At 43.7% G+C, this 19646-nt stretch overlaps 1 protein-coding gene across 3 annotated transcripts in view; it reads left to right on the forward strand.

The window, feature by feature from the left end:
- Positions 1-4710: 4710 nt before the first annotated feature.
- The window catches only part of Sae1 (SUMO1 activating enzyme subunit 1), a 71304-nt gene continuing 56368 nt past the window's right edge, over positions 4711-19646 (forward strand). Inside the window, exons 1-2 of one of the 3 annotated variants that reach the window (XM_013066350.3) lie at positions 4711-4919; positions 18887-18998. In XM_013066350.3, coding sequence (XP_012921804.1) covers positions 4822-4919; positions 18887-18998 — 210 coding nt within the window. In that variant the 5' untranslated portion in view covers positions 4711-4821. The remainder of the gene's footprint in view (positions 4920-18886; positions 18999-19646) is intronic. The other 2 variants (XM_004867075.4, XM_004867074.4) reach the window with 2 other exon arrangements.

Raw genomic sequence — 19646 nt, forward strand, 5'->3', positions numbered from 1 at the left:
TCTTCTCCTCCTCCTTGTCTTCTGCTCCCTACACCTTTCTTTTTAATACTGCTGATAGAATCCCCCCTAGGGCCTTTTTCATGCTAGGTAACTGCTCTACCACTGAACTAAAATCCCTGCTGGCCATTTTTGGTTTTTGGTTTTTGTTTTAAACAAGGCGACTTCTTTTTTTTTTTTTTTTTTTTTTTGGTACTGGGCATTGAACTCAGATCCTTCCGCTTTCGAGGCAGGCGGCAGAACCACTGAGCCAAATCCCAGGCCCCCATTTTGCTTTCATTGATATAGTGATCTTTTTTTTTTTTTTTTTTGGTACCAGGGATCGAACTCGGGACCTTGGACTTTCGAGGCAGGCGCCGGAACCAATGAGCTGAATCCCTGGCCCGATATAGTGATCTTGAATGAATTGCTGCCTGTTTCTCTCTCTCTCTTTTTTTTTTTTTGGTACCGAGGATTAAACTCGGGTCCTTGTGCTTGCAAGGCAGGTGGCAGAACCACTGAACTAAATCCCCTGGCCCTCTTTCTCTCTTTTTTGGAAGAATGGTTGAGATAGGGTTGTATTATATATCCCAGGCTGGCCAGACTTACGGCAATCTTCCTGCCTCAGCCTCCCAAGTGCTGGAATATTTTACTTTCTTGTTCACTGCTTTATACATAGAAGAGAGATCTGTGGCTGACCCATAACAGGTGCTCAGTAAGTGTCTGTTGGATTAATGACAAGGTATCCTGCCTAAGGAGAATACATACTGGCTATCATTACCCTGCAGGGCACTGCACAGTTCCCCAGCTACTTCATCTGTGAGCACTTCTCTCTGTTTCCCTTAATCGAGCTGGAGATTGGCCCCAGGGCCTCATGCCTGCTAAATAAGCACAGGCCCCCATACCCTGTGTTCTCATCTCTGACCACTCTTGCACTTGGTCCCGGCTACCATGTATTCACCACAGTTGTTCAACTCTGCTGGCACACTCCAGGGTCAGGCCCTTTCCACATGCTGTTCTCCTGCCTGGAAATGCTCCATCTTTCAGTTATCCTCATGCCTTATTCCCTTAGTGCCTTCAGATCAGCATCACCTTCATTGAGAAATCTTTCTTTTGTTCTTTCTTTTCAGTACTGGGGATTGAACCCAGGGTCTTCACACTGAACTGCATCACCAGCCTTTTTATTTTTTATTTTGAGACAGGGTCTTGCTAAATCACTAAGTTCTGCCCAGGTTGGGCTCAAACTTGTGATCCTTCTGTCTTCACCTCTCAAGAGTACTGAGATTGCAGGCATGCACCCTCATGCCTGGATTGTAGCTCCATATCCTGCTTCATTTTTCTCCAAAACATTTATCAACTGATTTATATAATTGGCCCTCCATATAGCTGTGGGTTCTGCATCTTCAATTCAACCAAATGTCATCACCCAATGAGGGGTTTTTTGCTCAATTCAGATAGAAACAGGAATAGGCAAAGTGAAGCTCTTCCCAGCATTAACTTCCTTGAGTTTAGGAAACCAGCAACTGTCAGCTCTTAGTGTCAGTGGCCCTCCACCACTGTCCGGGATGCTGGGGCCACCAACTCCCAGCAGCCCCCTCAGGAGCTCTCCTTGTGACCAAAGATGGTGGCTCCCTGCAATTCTGCTTTGTTCTCCATTGTTCTTTGGCTGCTAATTGCCTTCAGTATTACCTGGCCCAGCTGGAGCGGCTTGGTTTTTTTTTTTTTGTACCAGGGATCAAACTCAGGACCTTGTGCATGACCTGGCGTGCAAGGCAGGTGCAGCACCCCTGAGTTAAATCCCCGGCCCCAGCTGGGGCTACTTTCACTGCCAGTGGTCTTTAGTGCTACCAGCTCTTAATGCGCCCCGCTCAAACTGTTCTACTTGAGACAAAAATCATGAGGGAAACCAGGCATGGTGGTGCATGCTTCTAATCCCAGCACTTTGGGAGGCTAAGACAGGAGGATGGAGCATTCAAGCTCAGCCTGTGCAAGAAGCTTCACCTATAGTCAGACCTTGTTTCAAAATAAAATATAAGGGCTGGGATTTAGCTCAGTGGTTCCACAGCCTGCCTTGAAAGTGCAAGGACCCAAATTCGATCCCCGGTACCAAAAAAAAAAAAAAAGTAAAATATAAAAAGAATTGGAGATGTAGCTCAGTGTAGTGGCCCTAGGTTCAATGCCTGGCACCATACACACACGTGCGCATACACACACATCACAAATGGGCAACACATACCATTTGAAAGTGGCTTTATTAGGATTTATGGCACAGCATAAAGGGCAACAGTACAGTATAGGGATGGATACATTAAGTGAGGTTGGGGCAAACTGGACCACAAACTGGGCGGGATGTGTCAAAAGTCATAAAACCCATGGCTAACAGGTTGAGCAAATTGTTTTCTGAAAAAAGAAGACATGCTCAGAACACCAACCTAAAATGACACCACAGCTCCTGAGCTCTGGCCACTGAACCTATCAGTGATATTCTCAGTCCTTCATTTGAATCTAGTGCTGTTCATAGGACCAATCAGAAAAATACTATTTTCAACCCTTCATTTGAATGTGGTACTTTTTGCAGGACCAATCAGAAGAGGCTCTTTTCAATCCTTTATTTGCATGTGGGTGCAACCAATCAAAAGACACTATTATGGATCCTTCATTTACATCTAGAGGGAATCCAAATGAATTTTTTTGGTATGAAAAATTGAACTCAAGACCTAGCACTTGCCAGGCAGGCGTAGTGCCACTGAGCTACAACCCTGTCCCCAAGTGAGTGTTTTTTTGGTACCGGGGATCGATCTGGGGTCCTTGCAATTGCGCAGCAGGCGGTGAAACCACTGAGCTAAATCCCTGGCCCTCCCCAAGTGAGTTTTTTTAGGTTTTTTTTGGTACCGGGGATCGAACTTGGGACCTTGCGCTTGTGAGGCAGGCGCAGGAACCACTGAGCTAAATCCCCAGCCCCCCAAGTGAGTTTTTGATAGGACATCTGTTCCAATGCATTATTTGCATGTGGAGAAGGTCAATTCAGGCATTTTGAATACTAAAGGTCTTTCCCCTCATCCTCAGGGCTGCTATTGTGAGCCTTTTCCCCAGCCCATGTTCATGCTGTAGAACGTAAACTTTCCTGCCTTCCATAATTTTTCTGCCTTCGGTGTGCCTTGTCCAGTTGTTTGTTCAGATACCAAGAACCTAGATAGAAGCCCCACAGTGTCACTGGGAGGCCATGACCTGATGCAACCAGGAACCCAGCCAAGAACCAGACTCTTATTTCCTTAGTCCTTGGTTCTTTTTTTTTTTTTTAGAAAAAACATGTAGTTTGGGCTGGCCCTGATGAACTTGGAGGCAATCTTTTTACCTCAGCCTCCAGAGGCCCGGATCACAGGTGTGTGCCACCATGTCTGACCTACTTTGATTAATTTTGAGTCAGGGTCTTACTGTGTAGTGAGTGCTGGGATTTCATATGTGTGCTATTCCACCTGGGTTTTTATTTTCCTTTTGGTACCGATGATTGAATCCAGGCCTTCACACTGAGTCACATCCCCAGCTTTTATTTCATTTTATTTTTTATTTTGAGGCAGGGTCTCACTAAGGCACTGAGTTGCCCAGGATGGCTGAAACTTGCAATCTTCCTCACTTCTTATAGGTGTGCTTTCTTATAGGCTATGCCTGGCCATTTTTTTTTTCCCTCCACACTAGTAAAAGTTTTGTAAACATTTTAACTATCTCACTTCCTCATTGCCCACTTTTGAATTTACAAAGCAGAGGAGTCCTGAATTTATTTATTCGAGACAGGGTCGCACTGTGCAGCTGGCCTTGAACTTGTAGTGATCCTCCTGCCTCAGCCTCAGGAGTACTGGAATTATAGGCATGTGCCACCACACCTGGCAAAATCCTAAAGTTTTTTTTTTTTTTTTTTTTGGTACCGGGGATCTAACTCAGGACCTTGCGCTTGCGAGGCAGGCACCGGAACCACTGAGCTAAACCCCCGGCCCAAAGTCCTAAATTTTAATGGTTCCCCATCTCCTTCTGCTATTTCATGCAAAACCTACATAAAATTTTGTGGTCTTCTGTGTACAGTTATGATACATGCTTAGGAGGGATGGGGAAGGAACCAGCCATCGTTTTATATAAAGTACTTGAAAATCTGCAAATTTGAGAGGCTGGGGATCCAATTTTCCACCCATATCGAGGGAAAACTGTATTTATTGGCTTTTTGCCTTTTTGAGACAGGGTCTCTGTTTTGTAGTGCAGGCTGGCCTTGAACTCTAGGTGATCCTACCTCAGCCTTCCAGAGTGTGGGATTACAGACATGTGGCACCACGCCCGGCATTTTTTTTTTGTTCCTACCGGGGCTCGAACTCAGGACCTGGCGATTGTGAGGCAGGTGCGGTGCCACTGAGCTAAATTCCCGGCAGCATTGTTTTTTCATTCTTTCCCTCAATGGAAGATAAGCCACTTGAGGGTAGGCCATTGCCTATTGTTTTTACCACTTTATTTCCCCACACCCCCACAGCTGGAATCTCAGCAGGAGCTCCATAAACATTTGCAGAATTGAATAGTGTCACAAAAGATCACAGGAATATGGCCCATAAATCACTTTTTTTTCTTTTGCTAAGGTTGATTGGCTCCTTCCTCACGTGACTGGGAATAGTTGCGACCTTGGCGGCTCAGTAGGACCACGTGATCGCGAATTCCAAGGAGAAGGTCCTGCGCAGGCGCGGCCCCACCTTCCGCGCAGGCGCAGACGTGGCCCAGGCTCGCGGCCAACAGAGGTTGGCGGCTCGGGAGCCGGCAGGCTGTTGGTTTGAGCGGGACTTGAGAGCGGCGGCCGCTAGAGCCCGCGCCATGGTGGAGAAGGAGGAGGTCGGTGGCGGCATCAGCGAGGAAGAGGCGGCGCAGTATGATCGGCAGATTCGTCTGTGGGGATTGGACGCTCAGAAACGGTCAGGGCTGGGGCGGCGTGAGGTACCTGGGGTCTTGAGGGAGCGATGATCGGAGGCGTCCTGGGCCCTCAGGGGGCGAGAGGTCTAATTTGAAGAGCCGAGGCTGGATTTCTGTGCCTGGCTCTTCTGAGAGGGCTGGAGGGCTGACTGCGGATGTTTCTGGAGGATGTGGGAGGTGGGACGCCGCGGGCGGGTTGGGAGGGGTCTGAGGCCTCTGAACAAGGGAGTGAGGCTCCTGAGAGCGCGGGAGGATTCGAACCCGGGGCTCGGGCTGCGGAAGCGATGAGGGAGGGGCCCAAGTGGGGCCAAGGGCGCGCGGTCTGGGTCTTGGAGCTGTGGTTCATTCATTCATTCCTGGGTGGGGGGGTTCGTCCATCCTAAATAACGTAGTTTCAGCGTTCCTGTGGCTCCTGGGGGGCGGGTCAGGGTGAGAGAATGCGGATTTTGAGGCATTTTGAAGCGAGTTCTCTCACACGGGAGCTTGCAAAGGCTGAGAGAGACTGAGGGGGCTGCAGGTAGCAAAAGAGGATACTGGTGCCTATATTTGAGGGGTGTCCAGATTCAACGGGAGACGCCCGTTGGATGTTGAGGACCGTTAACCTGGGGGATGAGATCTCAAAAATGCGTTTAATGGTGCTGGGCCTGCCTCGGAAGCACAAAGTCTTGAGTTCAATCCCCAGTACCAAAAAAAAAAAGTGATTCCGTTAGTTTTTGCGGTACTGAGGGTTCCCTCCCGCTAGGTAAGTATTCTGCCAAACACTGACCAATAACCCCAGCCCTATTTATTTATGGGTTTTGGTGGTTTTTTTTGGTACTGGGGATCAAACTCGGGTCCTTGCGCTTGTGCAGCAGGCGACGAAACCACTGAGCTAAATCCCCGGCCCTATTTATGCTTTTAAAAAATATTATTTTATTTTATCCCATCCTCCCCCAAGCTCCCTCCCCTTATTTATACTTTTTTAGAAAAATTTTTTTTTAGACAAGATGTGGCCAAACTGTTCAGTTGCCCAGGCTGGACTGGAAATTGCAATCCTCCTGCTTCATCCTCCTGAGTATCTGGGATTAGACACACACACACACACACCCCACAGGGAATTCAGGACCTTTTCACTTTTGAGGCAGGTGCAGCACTATTGAGCATTGAGCTAAATCCCTGGCCCTTGAGTATCTGGGATTATAGGCGTGTGCCCCTATACCTGGCTCAATCATATGGGTTTTTTTTCTTTTCTTTTTCTTTTTCTTTTTTTTTTTGGTGCTGGTGATTGAACTCAGGACCTTGCACTTGCCATCCCCAGCCCAATAATATATATATATATATATCCCCCCCATAATATATTTCTTGAACACTGTTTGCAGGCCTCTTGAGCATGAGTCTGAGGACTGGACAACCTCCTTCCCCACACAAAGCATACATTCTTGTGTGGGGAGACAATAAACATGAAGAAATAGGTAATGCAGTTGCTAGGGAGAAAAGTAAAACTAGGAATCAATCAATAATCAATAAAAGGGGCCAGGGATTTAGCTCAGTGGTTCCGCCACCTGCTCTGCAACCTCAAGGATCCGAGTTCGATCCCCGGTACCAAAAAAAAAAAAAAATCAATAAAAGATTATGAAGGTGGAGAGCTGATTTCATTGCATGGCTAGGGAAAGCCTCTGAGGAGGTGATGTTGAGCCTCAGACTTGTACCGGGAAAAGCCATCCAGCCATCCTAGTGAGGGAGCAGCAACTGCAAAATGCCTGAAGCCTGAGGTGCTTGGATGATTAGAGAAATAGGGTGGCTGGGCCAAATGAGTTAAGGAATAGCTTTTATTCTAACTGCTAGGAAACCTATTGGAGTGTTTTTGACTGTGGGAGTAATAAGATCTGATTTGTTCTTTAAAAGGATGATTCTGGAGCTGGGGATTTAGCTCAGTGGTTCTGTCGCCTGCCTCACAAGCACAAGGACCCGAGTTTAATCCCCGGTACCAAAAATAAAATAAAAGGATGATTCTGTGTGGAAAAAAGGCACAGTGAGCAGAAGTGCAATTAAAGATTCTGGTCCACTATTGAGTTCATAAATATTGGACTTACTAAGCACTTTTTTTTTGGTATCGGGGATGGAACTCCGGGACCTTGCACTTTTGAGGCAGGTGGTGGAACCACTGAGCTAAATCCCCGGTCCATTAAATAAATTGAGACAAAAACAGTGGTGCTCCCTGAGCAAGGTACTGCATGCCTGTAATCCTAGTTATTTCGGAGGGTGGGGTACGAGTCATCATGAGTTTAGGGCCAGCCTGGGCTACAGAACAAGACCTTGTCTCAAAAAAAAAAAAGTTCTTGTGTCTGTTTCAACTAATAGCAGCTGTCCAGGGTGGGAAGGGCAGTGCTTTTCTTCTGTACAGACAAGGTAGGAGGCTCCATAAACCAATTAACTTGGCCTCTAAGAGGGCTCCAGGTGGAATAGGAGAACTCTAGGGGCTGGGGCTCCTTTATGAAATGGAAAGCCTGGAAACTGGGAGACTGATAAGATAGAGAGAATGTTGGACATTTTATGAGACAACTTCCCAAGTTTGGCTCCAAAAACCAGTGTCATGAGAAAAAGGGGCTTTTGGGCCAGGGATTTAGCTCAGTGGCGCCGAGCCTGTCTTGAAAGCTGAATGTCCTGAGTTTGATCCCTGGTACCAGAAAAAAAAAAAGTAGTACACTGCAGGTTTGGTGAGTTGGGGTTTTTTTGTTTTTGTTTTTGTTTTTGTTTTAACAGCTATCAATAAGTCCTTTGAATCTGCAAATTCTTTCTCCTTTCTACTTGTCAGTTTCTGTATCTATAAAATGTGAGGATTGGACTAAATGCTTCAGATTCTCACAGTTGCTCTGAAATTTTAAATGACATTAAGTTAGTGCTTGTCTGAAGCATTTCCTCTCTCACACGCACACTCCCTATTACTCTCCCTTTCTCTTCCTCTCCTCTGCCGCTCCCTCTCCTTCTCCCTCTCTCCAGAGGGGGAGAGATTGATTGATTGATTGATTAATTGTTCTTTTTGAGTCAGGGTCTCACTGTGTAGTCTAGGCTGGCCTCAACTCTGTGAAAAAATTTAGGAGCAGGGCTGGGCAGGGCACCGCACCTTCCTGGCAAGTGCAAGGTCCTGAGTTCAATCCCAGGTACCAAAAAATAGTAAAATAAAATAAAATTTAGGAGCAGTAAAGTATGGTGGTGTGTGTCTGTAATCCCAGCACTCTGGGAGACTGAGGCAGGAGGGATCACAAGTTCAAGCCCAGCCTGGGGAACTAACTTAGTGACTTAGACTTTATCTCATTTAAAAATCTCTATTTATTTATTTATTTATTTATTTTTGAGACAGAGTCTCACTGTGTAGTTCAGGCTGGCCTTGAACTGACTATAGCCCAGGCAGGCCTTGAACTCAGGCGATCCTCCTGCCTCTGCCTCCCAAGTACAGGGACTACAGGTGTATGCCTGCATGCTTGGCATTCAAAAATTTAAAAAGCAATTTTTAATCACTTTATTTTTTTGATACCAGGGGTGGAACTCAAGACCTTGTGCTTGCTTGCAAGGCAGGTGGCAGAACCACAGCTAAATCCCCAGCCCCCCCAAAATTGTTTAAATTAAAAAACGTTAGAAATATCTAAAACCCTCTAAAAACAAAACAAACCCCTGTGAATCTTGATTTTCTTAAATGACATTTTCTGGAAATATACTTGTAGTGGTTAAAAAGTAAAAAGAAAACAAAGAGGTTTTGTTTTTTGGTTTTTGGTTTTTGGTTTATTTTGTTTTGGGGCTTTAACCTAGGGTCTCATGTACGCTAAGCACGCAGTCTGCTACCACTGAGCTATATTTTCAGCCCCATCAAAGGGCTTTTCTGTCACCTACCCCTCTTTGCAGCTCATGCCTTCTCTACTCCTTCCTGACAAAAGTCTTCAACTGCTTTTCAGCCCATTCCATTTAACCTTTCATCTTTACTTCACCAAAACCATCTCTTTTTTTCCCCCCTGGTACTGGGAATCAAACTCAGGACCTTGTGCTTGCCAGGCAAGCATGGCGCCACTGAGCTATATCCCTGGCCCTCCAAACCATCTTTTAAACATCAGTAACAACTTCCATCTATCTTCATCTTATTAGATTTTTCAGTATTTGGTATATTTGCCATTTTCCTTCTGGAAAAACTCCACTTAACTAACAGCACACATTTCTTTCTTTCTTTTTCTTTTTTGAGACAGGGTCTCACTGTGTAGTTCAGGCTGGACTTGAACTTACTGCATAGCCCAGGCTGGCCTTGAACTCATGGCGATCCTCTTGCCTCATCGTCCCAAGTGCTGAGATTACAGGCGTGCATCACCACGCTGGGCTGCACATGTTTATTTCTACACTCATCCCTCTTCTATCTGCTTCTGGATTATATTTACTTAAATATCTTATCAGAACCTAAAATAAAAATTAAGATTCTATATCCCATCACCGCTCTGCTTTAGGCAGATCTCTGCCTTCCTTGAACTTGTGATTCCCCTGCCTCAGCCTATCAAGTGACTGAAACTACACTGTTTTATTTCTTTTTTTTTTTTTGGTACCGGGGATCGAACTCAGGACCTTAAGCTTGCAAAGGCAGGCGGCAGCACCACTGAACTAAATCCCCGGCCCTTACACCATTTTATTTCTAATATTGAGAGGCAACCTCAGGAGTAATATTGCCTGAGCTGTTGATAACTGCTTTGGCATTTGGTAACTGTGATTTCAGACAGGTTCCTAATAGCTCTGTACCTCAGTATATTTTGTATTGCTACTAAAACAAAGTATTATAAACTGAGTGGTGTGAAACAACACAGATTTTTTTTCTCTTGCTGTTCTGGAGGCCAGAGATGTGAAATCAGTTCCACTGTGCTAAAATCAGTGTCATTAGATCTGTGCTCCCTGTGGAGACACTAGAGGAGAAACCCTTTGTGATTTTCCCTTGCCTGCAGGCTGGCTGCATTCCTTGGTTTGTGTATCCTCCAAAGGCAGCAATGCAGGATCTTAAATCTCTAGCTCGGTGGATGGTATGGATGCACCTGTAATCCTAGCTACATAGACTGAGTCAAGAAGATCACAAATTCAAGTCCTGCCTGGGCAACTTAGTGAGACCCCTTCTCAAAATATTAATAAATACAGCCAGGCATGGTCGCATATACCTGTAATCCCACCACGGGGGAAGTTGAGGCAGGAGGATTACCACAAGTTTGAGGGCAGTCTGGGCTACATAGTGACTTCAGGCCAGCCTGAACTACACAGCAACACCCTGTCTCAAAAAAACAAGAATAAGGGCCAGGGATTTAGCTCAGTGGTTTCACCGCCTGCTGTGCAAGCACAAGGACCCGAGCTTGATCCCCGGTACCAAAACAAAAAACAAGAACAAGAATAACAACAAAAATTTATATATAGCCAGGCATGGTGGTGCACTCTTGTAGTCCCAGTACTTGGGAGGCTGAGGCAAGAGGATTGCATCAAGTTTGAGGCCAGCCTGGGCTATATAGTGACTTCAGGTCAGCCTGAACTACACAGTGAGACCCTGTGTCAAAAAAATGAATGAACTGGCCCGGGGATTTAGCTCAGTGGTTCCGCCGCCTGCTTCCCAAGCGCAAGGACCTGAGTTCAATCCCCAGTACCAAAAAAAAAAAAAAAAAAAAAAAAAAAAATATATATATATATATATATATATATATGAATGAACCAAATTTATGTGTGTGTGTGTGTGCCTGTACACACATGTGTGTGCACAGGCACACACACACATATATGACAGGGATGTAGCCTGCCTCTGGGTCTAATCTGCAGTAAGAGAAGTGGGGATTTTTCTGAGCTTGCGGTATTATAGCTCAGTGGTAGAGCAAGTGCTTAGCATACATGAGACCCTGGGTTAGATATCCAGGACTACCAAAAAAAAAATCTAAAAAGGAAAGCTCTCACTGAGATGGGGATAGTAGATTGTAAGGGGCACAAATGGAAGCAGGAGGCCACGTATAAGGCTGTTGCTTTATTTTTTTTAAGAGACAAGTTTTGCTGTTTTGCCCAGGCTGATCCAGAACTTCTAGGTTTGGGTGATCCTTCTGCCTTAGCTGTGTGAATAGCTGGGACTACAGATACTTACTACTGTGCCCAGCTGCAGTTACAGTTGTTTTTTTTTGTACCAGGGATCAAACTCAGGACCTTGTGCTTGCAAGGGAGCCTCAGTGCCACTGAGCTAAATCCCTGGCCCTGCAGTTACAATTTTGCAGGTGAGAAATGGTAGCTCAGAATAGGGTGGTGGCTGGGGAAGTGGATAGATGCTGCTGCTGAGAATACACTCACACACACACACACACACACACACACACACATAATTTTTTTTTTTTTGAGACAGCATCTCACTGTAGTTCTAGCAATCCTTGAATTCACTATGTAGCTCATACTGGCCTTGAACTTGCAGCAGTCCTCCTACCTCAGCTTCCCTAGTGCTGGAATTACAGGCATGTGCCACCATACCTGACTACTGAGAATATATTTGTGCATAATTTTTATGCCCATTTAAGTATTTCTGTTGAATTGATTCCTAAAAGAGGAATGGCTACATCAGAATATGAGTGATAATAAGTGACATTCAGTAAGTGCTGACTATGTGGCAGGTACTATTTTAAGCACTTTTCATGTAATTTGGCCATAAGTAATGTGTAGTCTCCTGGGCATGGTGGTGCTCACCTGTAATCCCAGCACTTGGGAGGCTGAGGCAGGAGGATTGCTAAGAGGTCTAGGCCAGTTTGGACTACATAGCAAGACCCTGTTTCAACAAAACAAAACAACATAACACAGCCAGGTGTAGTGGTACACATCTGTAATCCCAGCACTTGGGAGGATGAGGCAGGAGGATCTCCACAAATTCATGGTCAGCCTGGGCTACCTAATGAAACCTTGTCTCAAAAAACGAACAAGCAGGGCCCAGGATTTAGTTCATTGTTGCTGCCGCCTGCCTCGAAAGCTCAAGGTCCTGAGTTCAATCCCCGGTACCCCCCCAAAAAAGCAAAACTGTATGTATATTATATATATGTATATTATATATACATATACGTTATATGTATATAATATTCATTGTTGGTGGCAGTTGAATTTTAAAAAAAAACAAAGTCCAGCAAAGTCTGAGTCTGTAGAGGCATAGCAGACTAGAGACTGTGGAGAGACTGGAGACTACATGAGATCTTTTGCCAAAGGCATTAAATGTAGCCTCATTGTTGCCAAGCATGGTGTCACATGCCTATAATCCAGCACTCTGGGAGGCTGAGGCCGGAGTATCATAAGTTCGATCCCAGCCTGAGCAGCTTAGCGATTTAATGAAACCCTGTCTCAAAATAAATACAGAACTGGGGAGATAGCTCAGTACAAAGGCCCTAGGTTCAGTTGCCTGGACACCTCCCCTACGACCCTTGTAGCTCTTGCTAGGAGAGTTCAGGAGAGGGAGTGCCATGATAAGAGAGGACTGTTTGAGGAAATGGCATTCAAGTTGGCTTTTGAAGTCTGGGGGAAAGGGAAAGGCTTGACAAGGCTGATTAGAGAGAAAAAGATGGTGTATTTCAGGAATGTGAAATGCTCTGATTTAAAATCTAAAGATGGAAAACTGAAGGCATACTTGGGAGCAGTCTCGTAATAGGTGATAAACTGGTAAAGTAGGATAGAGCCAGTACTGAATGGCTTTAAATGTCACCTTTACATTTTTTTCCTATTAGATTTTTGTTTTCTTAAATCCAGATTCAAATCCTTTACTGGACCCTCCTATCTCTATTTTTTTTTCCCATTAAGTTTATTGGTACATTTTAGGTGTAAAATACAGTTACATTCATCATTCGGATCTTGTACCATTACATGAGTATCTTGGTAAAAGCAGCTCTTTTTTTTTTTTTTTTTTTTTTTGGTACCAGGGATGGAACTCGGGCCCTTGGGCTTTCAAGGTAGGCGGCGTAACCACTGAGCTAAATCCCCGGCCCCCTATTTTGGTTTTTGAGATAGGATCTTACTGTAGTTCAGTCTGATCTTGAACTCACTATATAGCTCAGGCTAATCTGGAACTTGTGGTGATCATCCTCCTGCCTCAGCCTCCAGAATGCTGAGATTACAGTTGTATGCCACCACAACTGGCATGGGCCCTTTCGTAATAATGGAGATTTATAGTACTGGAGATTGAAAATTTCAGTGAATTCGCATTCAGTAAACTCACATAGTATTTATTGAGTATCTGTTATAGGCCAGGTATTATGCTGGAAACTTTTGCACATACATTTTACCAGGCTGTCAAGAGAATTAAATGATATGAACTCAATATCTTCATCTTACAAATGAATAAACTGAAGTTATGAGTGATTGTATAGGTTTACCTCTCACCCGCTTTTTTTTTTTAACCTGTCACCCTCTTAAGAAGTGGCAGAATTCAAACCCAAGCCTTCACACTTGAGCATTAGTGATTAGCAGTGGCCATTGCTAAGGCATAGAGAGATCGGCCAGAGCAAAAGTTAGTGGGTTTGGAGATTAGGGGGCCAAGTGTGAAGATACAGATTCCCTGAGGAGAGCTAGGCCATACTGGCTATCCACAAGCTACTGGAGCAGCCAAACAAGACCCAGTCATTTAGTTTGAAATAGAACTTGGGAGGTGCACCTTATAGTTGCAAGGGCAACTGAAAGGAGGGGTGGTAGACAGTGACAGCTGGCACCTGGGGTGGTGAGCTAAATGCAGAGATGCCCAACCTTTCTGTAGTCAAAGGTTTGACATGTGTGATATATTCTCTTTGGAAACATTGTTATATGCCTATTTGCAAGCGATTGGGGATCCTCTGGAAAGGTGCATAGCTAGCTTTCCTTCTTCCCTCCATTCACTGTGTCTATGATGAAACCTGTTCATTACTAGCATATTGTTTACCTTGTTTGTGTGCTGTAAACCCTCTCCCAATTTCCTCCTCCTAGAGAAGTGAAATGGCTACTTGAAAGGCTCATGACTGCTAGCTTGTGATTGGCAGTGCAAAGGGTACCATAGGAAAAAAGACAAAGACATCCCACACTTCTTTCTCTCTTTCTCTCTTTCTCTCTCTCTTTCTCTCTTTCTCTCTTTCTCTCTTTCTCTCTTTCTCTCTTTCTCTCTCTTCTCTCTCTCTCTCTCTCTCTCTCTCTTTCTCTCTCTCTCTCTCTCTCTCTCTCTCTCTCTCTTTCTCTCTTTCTCTCTTTCTCTCTTTCTTTCTTCTCTTTCTTTCTTTCTTTCTTTCTTTCTTTCTTTCTTTCTTTCTTTCTTTGTTTTTTATATGGATGCTATATGGGGGATTGAATGCCTGGGCCTCAAGCCCGTTAGGCAAGTGCCCTATTACTGTTCTACAATCTCTAGCTTTTTTCAAAATTTTTTCTTTTTCTTTTCTTTTTTTTTTTTTTGGTACCGGGGATCTAACTAGGGACCTTGCGCTTGCGAGGCAGGCAGCAGAACCACTGAGCTAAATCCCCGGCCCATCAAATTTTTTCCTTTTTGTGATACTTGAGATTAAATTCAGGGACTTTGCATTGAGCTACATTCCCAGCCCTTTTAAAATATATTTTTATTTCGAGGCAGGGTCTTCTTAAATGGCCCAGGCCGAGATTCAGCTTGTAGGCTTCCTGTCTTAGCTTCCAGAGTGCAGGGATTACAGGTGTATGTCACCATGCTCAACCTTTGTTAAAATTTTGAGACTTCTTTTTTTTTGGTACCAGGGATCGAACTTGGGTCCCTGTGCTTGAAAGACAGGTGGTCACACCACTGAGCTAAATCCCCAGCCCAAAATTTTGAGACTTCTTAAATTGCCCAGGCTGACTTTGAATTTGTGATCCTCTGATTCTGCCTCCCTAACTGAGCTCATAGGTGTTTTCCTCACTCCCTTTTTTTTGGATATAGGTGTAGTTTAGTCTATGACTTGGAACTTGCTATGTTACCTATGCTTGCCTCAAACATGAAAACATCTTGTCTCAGCCTCCCCAGTCCTGGGATTACAGGCTTGTGCCACCATGCCTGGCCTCTACCTCCTCTGCCTCCTTCTCATCCTTTCTTTTCTTCAGTGCTGGGGATTTTCACTGAGCTACATCCCCGATCCATTGATTGATTGATTGATTGATTCATTCATTCATTCATTCAGGGTATTGCTAAGTCTCTTACCCAAGCTGGGTTTATATTTGTGATCCTTCTGCTTCAGCCTCCCACAGTGCTGAAATTACAGATTTGTGCCAAAATGGCTTTTCAGCCATCTTTTTTTTTCTTTTTTTTGTGGTACTGGTGATCGAACTCAGGACCTTGTGCTTGCCAGGGAGGCGTGGCACCACTGAGCTACATCCTCAGCCTGCAGCCATCATTCTTATTAAAATTTCTAGCCTCAGCACGGTGTGCGCATGCCTGTAATCCCAGCACTTGGGAAGTTGAGGCAGAAGGATGTGTTGTGAGTTCAAATGCAGCCTGAACTACATAGCAAAGCCCTGTTTCAGAAAACAAACAAAAAATTTAAAATTTCTAGTCTGTTTTATAAAAAAAACACATCTTCTTTATCCACTTTCCAGTTCATGGGCACTTGGGCTGTTTCCAAGCTTTAGCTATTAGAAACTGTGCCTCTATAAACATGGGTGCGCATATATCGCTGTGGTATGATTCTTTTAATTCTTTGGGGAAGATATCCAGTAGGGGAATAACTGGGTCAAATGGGACCTCTAGTCCCAGTTCTTTGAGGTATCTCCATACTGATTTCCCCAGTCTGCACTCCCACCATCAATGGAGAAGGGTTCCTTTCTCTCCACACCCCTGCCAGCATTTGTTATTGGTTGATTTCTTGATAGCAGCCATTCTTTGTGGGGTGAGGTGGAATCTCAGTGTTGTTTTCATGTGCATCTCTTGAATGACCAGTGATGTTGAACATTTTTTCATATATTTATTTGCTGTTTTTACTTCTTTGTCTGAGAAATGTCTGTTCATTTCGGATGCCCATTTTTGAATTGGGTCTTTGAATTTGGGGGGTTTGATTTTTTTCAATTCCTTTTTTTTTCAGTTCTTTATATATTCTAGATTGTAGACCTTTGTCTGAGGTACAGCTGCTAAAAATTTCTTCCCATTTTGTAGGTTGTCTCTTACCTCTGTTGGTAGTTCCTTTTGCAGTGCAGAAGCTTTTTTTTTTTTGGTACCAGGGATTGAACTTGGGTCCTTGCACTTGCGCAGCAGGCGACAAAACCACTGAGCTAAATCCCCGGCCTAGAAGCTTTTTAATATGATGAGATCCCAGTTGTTGATTCTTTGTGTTAGCTCCCGTGCTACTGAAGATTTGTTCATAAAGTCTTTTCCTATACCAATGTCATTGAGAGTTTTACCTAACTTATCTTCTAGCAAGTTTAGTGTTTCTGTCTTGATATTTAGCTCTTTAATCCACTTCGATCTTAGTTTAGTGCACGGTGATAGGTATGGGTCTAGTTTTAATCTTTGGCAGGTTGAAATCCAGTTTTTTTTTAATAAAATGGAGTACTACTCGCGATAAAGAACGAGAAACTAGAGTCATTTATAGCTAAATGGATGCATATTGAGGCCATACTCTTAAGTGAAATAAATAGGACACACATGTGTAAATACCGAAGTTTCTCTAGTGTGAGAAACTGAAAGTGTAAATAAGGATGAAAATGATTAAAATGAATAATTGATAATTTGAAATAGGAAAAGATCCAAAGGTGTATGGGTGGCGGGAGGGGAAGGGGAGAGGGAAGAAGGGAAAGGAAAAATTATGAGAAAGAAAAAAAAATGGAAACAAAGTCTATGTAAATCGGGAAGGGTGGTGGGGGTGAAGGGCGCACAGGTAATGGGGGAAAAAATAAGAACTAAGATACATCATGTTCTGGTACAAACACCCAGTGATAAATGTAAATGTATTGTATACCTAAAATGTATCAATTAATATGCAAATAAAAAAATGATGATGATGATGATGATAGATTCTTTGTGCCTTGAATTTTAAGTTTTTTGGGTTTTTTTGGTACCAGGGATTGAACTCTGGTCCTTGCGCTTGCGCAGCAGGCAGTGAAACCACTGAGCTAAATCCCCGGCCCTTGAATTTTAAGTTTTACAAAGTAACTTTATTAACAAATCATAATCAAATAAAATGTTCAACATTAAAAAAAAAATTTCTAGTCTGATTATACAAGTGCCCATAATTGTCAGAGTTGTTTTCGGAAAACAGTTTTTGCATATTCTCCTAAATACTGGTACTTGGAAAGAATTGACCTGCTACATAAATTTAGAGCATTCCAGGCATGGACACCTGTAATCCCCCAGCACTGGAGAGGCTGAGGCAGGAGGATTACCATGAGTTCAAGGCTACCCTGGACTACATAGTGAGTTCAGTCTTGATTTTTTTTTGGTACCAGGGATTGAACTCAGGACCTTGCGATTTCGAGGCAGGCGCAGTGCCACTGAACTAAATCCCTGGTCCTGCTACATAGTGAGTTAAAGGCCAGCCTGAGCTTTACATAGCAAGACCCTGTCTCAAAAAAAAAAAAAATTTTTTTTTTTTTTGTAACAAACTCATTGGCCAGCAGACCTTGAATTTATGTGATACTTTTCTGAGTTCTTACTAATCTTTTCCAATGGGAATAATCATACATTTTCTGCAGAATTATTAATGGTTTTGATTATAGGATGCTAGCTAAGATCCTGATGAGATTGTCTTGTAATGATGTAAGGTTTATATTTCCTTTTTCTAATCTGAAAAATTGTGCTTCTGGAACATTTCTGATTCAGGAAATTTCAGACATTGTGAACCTATCCTGCTTCCCAGGGGCCTTGGAGTCAAATCTTAGGATAGCCTAGCCTCTGCCTTTTTTAGTCTTGTCTTCTGTCGCTCTTAAGAACTAGACAATGCCTGTATATACCCTCTTCTTGATGTCATGTATTTTACTTAGGTGTTAATAGTGTAAATAGAACCCCTTTCTCTACCTCTTTGGCTCTCACACTAGTCTGAGCCCCACCATCTTTTCTCACCTTTAGTGTGACACCTTCTTCCTCATCCCATGGCTTCCCATCATCGTTAGAAAAAAGTCCAGAACCCTTCCAATGTCTGTAAGAGCCTTTATGATGTGGCCCCATGGTCTGTCTACAACCTTGATTCCTGTCATTCTTCCCTTTGTGCACAGGTCTTCATCCTGTCTCTGAAACATGCCTAGTACTTCATGCTTATGCAATTCCTGATTTGTTAGCTGGGATGCTCTGCTCTCAAATATTTGTGTTTGTCCTTTTTTAGATTTTTATTCAAATAGGACATCCTCAAAAAGGGGGTTTTATTTTTATGATCACTCTAAAAAATATATTCTCTATCATCTTTGATCCTTACCATGCTCCATTTTTATCACTTTAGTTTTGTTTTGGTTTGGGGTTTTTTTGGCCAGTATGTGGTATTGAACTCAGGGTCTACATACTGAACCACCTGTCCCCCTCCTTTTGAGACCGGGTCTTGCTAAGTTGCTCAGGCTAGACAGGAAATTATAGTTCTTCTGTCTTGGCCTCCCAGAGTGCTGGGATTACAGGTTGCACCACCGTGCCTGGTGCTTGTTGACATATATCTATCTACTTGTCTGTTTCCTCCCCCTCCATAAGGGAGGGAGTGTTGTATTTATAGTATTGCTGTATTTCAATACCTTAGCAAATACCTGTTGAGTGACTTTGTTTTGTGGTTTGTTTGAGTTTTTTTGGTACAGGGATCAAACTCAGGACCTTGTGGTTGTGAGGCAGGGGTTGGCACCACTGATCTAAATCCCCGGGCCCCTGTTGAGTGAATTTGTGCAGGATGGGTTGGAGCCTATCTGTTCAGTAGATTTGAGGCTCACTGTGAGGTTTCACTTCCATGCATTTTGTGGAAACCAAAATTACTTTCCTGTTATTTTGTTTTTTTATGATTCAGCAAGCTCCGCTATTCTGTATCATCAGGTTTACTGTCTCCCTTAACAGGCTTCGGGCTTCCCGTGTGCTTCTTGTTGGCATGAAAGGACTTGGAGCTGAAATTGCCAAGAATCTCATCTTGGCAGGAGTGAAAGGACTGACCATGCTGGATCACGAACAGGTGCGCTCTTGCCACCCTATTGCTGCCCTCCTCTTTGCTCTGCAGATTTTGTGATTGCTTACTTGTGCTGTGAAAGGAAGGGTGTAGTTAGTGGAACTATATAGCCTTTGGAGATTCAAGGTGTTGGCGTTGGCTTTGAATTCCAATTGTATCGCATTCTAACTGGATGACACTGGAGACGCAAGGTCACCAAACTGAGGTTGCTAGTTTGTAAAATTGAGTTATAACATCTCCCTTAGGAAAGTAGTTGTAAGGAGTAAAAAAATGGTTTTCCAGTATGTGCCTAAAAATCATGTGAATAATGGAAAATGCAGAGTGGGCCATCTGGGCTAGCTTCCTTGCTTACTTATTTTTCTAACCAATAGACAACCAGGAAATTAATGAAAAAATTTAAAACTCACTTTATGTGGGTGTTCAGGAAGATCTGGAAGTATTACTTTTGTAAAAATATTCTACTTCAGGGCCAGGGATTTAGCTCAGTGGTGCTGTGCCTGGCTTACAAGGACAAAGTCCTGGGTTTGATTCCCCGGGACAAAAAAAATTCTACTTCAAGTGGGGCACAGTGTGTATTGCCTATAATCCCAGGGAGGCTGAGGCAGGAGGATTGCAAGCTCAAGGCAAGCCTGGGCAATTTAGTGAGGCCTGTCT

Source organism: Heterocephalus glaber, unplaced genomic scaffold (assembly GCF_053883595.1).
Source record: "Heterocephalus glaber isolate CG9 unplaced genomic scaffold, H.glaber_assembly_v1.0 deba00001744, whole genome shotgun sequence".
Taxonomy (NCBI): Eukaryota; Metazoa; Chordata; class Mammalia; order Rodentia; family Bathyergidae; genus Heterocephalus; species Heterocephalus glaber.